This window comes from Eurypyga helias, unplaced genomic scaffold, assembly GCF_000690775.1.
Source record: "Eurypyga helias isolate BGI_N326 unplaced genomic scaffold, ASM69077v1 scaffold20516, whole genome shotgun sequence".
In the NCBI taxonomy this organism is placed as follows: Eukaryota; Metazoa; Chordata; class Aves; order Eurypygiformes; family Eurypygidae; genus Eurypyga; species Eurypyga helias.
In genome coordinates, this window is record NW_010254910.1 from 1,383 (window position 1) to 5,833 (window position 4,451).

Here is a 4,451-nt window from a genome sequence, read left to right on the forward strand (position 1 = left end):
CTTGCCTGGAGGTGCTTCCCGTCGTGGAGGGAGCGGGCATCAGGTCAATTCCTCCTGAGCTCGCCCAGGTTGAGGGGCACGGGGGTGGCAGGCCGAGGCCCCGGGGCAGGTGGGCAGTGGGGGACGGGCTCCCGCAGCCTCTTGGTGATGATGGGAAGCGGCTGCTTCTCCCACTCACCCTGCAAGAGAAATGGGCACCGTGAGACCGTGTCAGGGTTTCAGGTACTTGGAGAACTCTGTGTTTCTCCCTACTTGTAAAAACATAATGATCTTTAATATTTAAAGTGGTTTTAGCCAAATCAGGATGTTTTCTTATGAGACATTGCTAATTATTTGTCTTGCAGAAGCACTTACGCATCCCCTTAGCGGCACAGACATCTGTGGTGCATCATGTTGCACAAACCCACCACGATTAGGGGAGTTTCCACCCTGGAAAGTGTTACCCACCGAATCAGAAGGATACAGCTCAAACCAGGGAGTCCCACCGACCCACCGTGCTCTCAGCCCAGCCCTGAAAAATGCTCTCTACCAGGTATTGGCAGGAAAGTTGGTTGGAGGCAACATTTGCAGTGTGCCAGCATGGATTTCATGTGTAAAGGGGAGGATGAGGTGCCCAAGGGAAGGGCTGTCACAGCGATCAGGGCTCAAGGTGACCACAGCCGGGCCCAAACCCCAGCTCCGTGCGTGCACAGGGGCACCTCGTCTTGGGGGATGCTCCCTGCGAGGAGTCAGTGCCAAGGGCTGAGCCCGCCGGGCAGGATCTAGCTCGGATGTGACGCGTTGGAGCGGGTTAGCGGCCGGGTGAGACGCAGGCAGGGGCTGCGAGGGCGAAGGGGGGCTTGGTCTGGGCTGAGCTCTGGTTCGGTGATGCAACGGTTTGGCTGCCGGCTGCGTGCTCATGCGGAAACGTCAGCGAGAGGCTGAGCTGCAGCGTGAGCAGGAGGAGGGAGGTCTGGAGAGGAGAGGTAGCACTGTGAGTCATCAGCTAGAAGATGAAAGTTGAATTTATGTTTTCAGATGAAATTCCTTGTTGTATGTCAAGAGAAATGGGCCAAAGCTTGTGCCGGTACCAGGAAAACCCTAGGGAAAGGTGGAGGGGGATGGAGTGTCCCTCTCAAAGCACATGGGGTGTGACCAGAGAGGGGGCAGCAGGGAAGCACCAGCTGGAGAAACGACTGTTTTCCTGTACCCTTATGGCTTAAGAGAGCAGTTAAGGATGTTTCGGGTGTGCCTGCTGCAGGGATCTGCTGGGGCAGTCTGCCCTGCCGACATCCCAAACTGTGCTAGCACCTCACCAGCACCCTGCTTTTGAGGTAGATCGAAGGTATTTGGAGTGTCTCGGTGGTTATTGTTTTCAGTGCTTTTGAGTGGAAATCTGAATGCAGAGTATGGAGTTTGCTGCAAGCCCTTGCAGGTGCCGGGGGCTCAGGGCAGCGACGTCCCTGCAGCCACTCACAAGTGTTACCTTCAGATTTTGCTCAATAATTAACATCACTCAGTCCTTCCAGAAAGCTCGTCAATTTTGGGATCGCTGAACTGCAAACACACGAGCTTAATTAGAAGCCGGTGCTTTTCTCTTGGCAGAAACAGTGTGGAATAAATGAGATGTCTTAAAATCGGGCTCGCTCTGAAAACACCAGCAAGGCAGAAGAGGCGCCTCGGCTCCTTCATCCTCACTGCCGGGCTTGTGACCCACTTGGTGCCGGTGTCGGCTCTGCTGGAGTCTCTTCCTGGCCGCTCCCCAGACCTCTCTGAAACCAAGCGAGTGGCTTGGGCCATAACTGAGAGGTTTAATTTGTAATTCTGCTGCTGCACAAAACTTCTGCGCCAGTTCTGTCCCGGCAGCGGGGCTCTGCATGGCCAAGATGTGCCGGGTCTCCAGTTCCAGGGAACTGGAAAGGTGTCTGCCCTCTCCAGAGCAGGCTTTGCCAGAGGGGTTTTACGGGGGCACAAAGCTGATGGCCTTCCCTGCAATCAGCTCGGCATCCTGGTAACGCTGCATCCAGAAATAATGCATCGCCTGAGTTCGTTACACTCATAAACAGTGTCGGGACGGTGATAGAGACCATCAGTGGTTTTAAATCTCCATCACTGTCATGGCTGGGCCTGTTTTTTCTTTAAAACTCTCACAGCACTTTATCCTTCACATTTTGCTGGGTCATCACGTTTGGAGGCTGCACAGATGCTGCATGTAATGAGCTCGTTCTGCTGGGACCTGATGTAATTTGCCAAAATCCTAAAATTCACCTCACAATTCTCCTTGGTTCTGGAGCTAGCCCTGCTTTAGCGCCCAGCGAAAGCACCCTCAAAATCACTTTATGCAAATGCATCTCCTAATTGAATCTGGCCAAGCACATCGGCAGCAGGCTTGTGCCGTATTAAGCACCAGCTTTGGGCTGGGCTCCTGCCGATGCTCCAGCTCCCAGCCGTGATCCCACCGGCTGCAGCCGGGTCCTGAGCACTGGAGACCTGACCCATCTCACTGGGCTCACCCTGGGGCACAGCTCTGCCCATGTGCTTTTTACCTACAGCCGGGAGTTTGGCTGTGAAGCTTCGATTGTGAAGCTGTACGTACCGGGAACCGGACGGCTGAGGACTTGTTGCAGTGCATCGAGATGGGAGCAAAGCCGTAGAGGGATTTCAGCACATCTCTGTTGAACGTGTTCCAGGGGACGGAGTAAAACTGCTGCGGGATGGAGACCTTTGGGCACGTGCAGACCTCCTCATCGTTAAACCTGGGGCAGGAGGAATACAACACTGAAACGCAGCGGAGATGTGCTGTCCCCTTTCAGCGCTGGATGTGTCTAATTCCTCCCTGCCTAAAGCTCAGCCTGGAACGGCTCCGACGTCAGCACTAGGAGCAGGGAGAGCCTAGAGCAGCTGGTACCTGTGAGGAAAGATTTGGGGCCAGCTGGACTGCCCGTGAGTAGGACACCCTGTACAAGGTCAGCATCTCGCCCCTCTCATCGTGGGAGAGCGAGCTGCAGCCCGCTTCTCTGGCAGGGGTGCTTGGCGGCTGCCTTGGGTTCTAAGAAGTATTTTGCACATAAGTACTTGGCCAGGCACTGACTCTTGCTGGGAAGTCCCTCCCTGGGAGTGCTCTCCCTTCCCGGCGGTTCTCACTACACCGCCACCCTTAAAGCCCTGGGTTTGGCTGCCAGGTCTGGGGGTAGGGGACGGCAGGACTGTGCTCCAGTGCACAGCCACGGCTCCTGGAGCCCACACTGTCCGAGTGTCCCTGTACAGTGCCTCAAACCCCTTTTTTTAAACTTTTTCCCAGTGTAACTAGCAAAGGGCTCTGCAGTGGTCCCTCTCCCCTCAGCACTGCCAAGCAGGGGCTCTGTACCTGTTCACGAGGTTGAAGTATCGGTGCAAGTAGCCCGGATCCACAGCGCTTTTGCACAGCTCCAGCTGTGTCTGGGGGTAGTAGTGCACGTAGTTCACGCACATCTCCTCCAGGATGCCAAACCCACCCTGCGGCACAGACACGGAGGGGCTGGCAGCGGGGTCCGGCTCTGCCTTGCCGGGGCTGCACAGGCACAAAGCTCACACCTGTACACACACACGTGCACGTATGCACACACAGACATGCACACACATATATGTATATGCACCCCTTCAGATGCACGGGATCAACCGCACTCCGCTCATCTGCCTATTCACCCTTTATGCAAGGACTGACTTTCAGGCTAGATCGTGTGGTTTACATTAAAATGCAGATTTCCTATAATCCCTCTGCTATATTTAGCTTTGTCCCTATCGCTGGTACCTCTGACAGGCTCTTTTTTTTGCTGCCTATGTAAGAAAATAACATGCACTGTCAAAAAATGCCACTTCTCTTTAATTACAATTAATCCCCGGTGGAACAGTTTGTGATGGGAATTAGAGTGACACACGCTACTTCTCAATTAGCACCTTGACATCCCTGCTGTAGGCAGCGGAGCCTGGTGGGTTCGCTTTTTCACCGCCCTCCCGATGGTTTCCTGCTGCGATTCAGCCCGGGTTCATGCCGATGCCCACTTTGTGGGTGTCCCCAGCCCTGGGGTGCCAACACGCCTGCCCCATGCTGGCAGGCGAGCTCACCCTCCCGTACTCACCACGGTGGCTCGGCTCCGGTCCTCCGTGTTGTACGTGCAGGTTGTGATGAGTTCGTCACCCTGGGGGGTTCAAACACAGACATGTAGGTGTGAGAGTGCACTTTCCCCTTTCCACTCAGCAAATTGGGGGTTTGGGAAGTTTTTAACGCAGCAAATCTCTGGAGTGGGTGCTGGGGTCCATGGGGACACCCCAGGGCACAGCCCTGGTATAGCTTCAATGGGTGCTGATGTCTGTGAACAGCCTCCTAGGGCACAGTGGCTCCTGGACATGCCCCCACTTTGCAGCCGTGTCCTTTCTCACCCGTACAGCCCCAGGGCACGCTCAGCCTCTGTTTTACCACCCACTCCCACCAC

General features: G+C 55.2%; 1 protein-coding gene across 1 annotated transcript in view; it reads right to left on the minus strand.

Annotated features, from left to right (window-relative positions):
• Positions 1 to 44: 44 nt before the first annotated feature.
• DBH (dopamine beta-hydroxylase (dopamine beta-monooxygenase)) overlaps positions 45 to 4,451 on the minus strand; it is a 13,759-nt gene continuing 9,352 nt past the window's right edge. Inside the window, exons 10-13 of the mRNA XM_010153171.1 lie at positions 4,098 to 4,157; positions 3,347 to 3,474; positions 2,576 to 2,735; positions 45 to 179 (exon numbers count right to left, since the gene is read on the minus strand). Of these exons, the coding sequence (XP_010151473.1) occupies positions 45 to 179; positions 2,576 to 2,735; positions 3,347 to 3,474; positions 4,098 to 4,157 (483 nt within the window). The remainder of the gene's footprint in view (positions 180 to 2,575; positions 2,736 to 3,346; positions 3,475 to 4,097; positions 4,158 to 4,451) is intronic.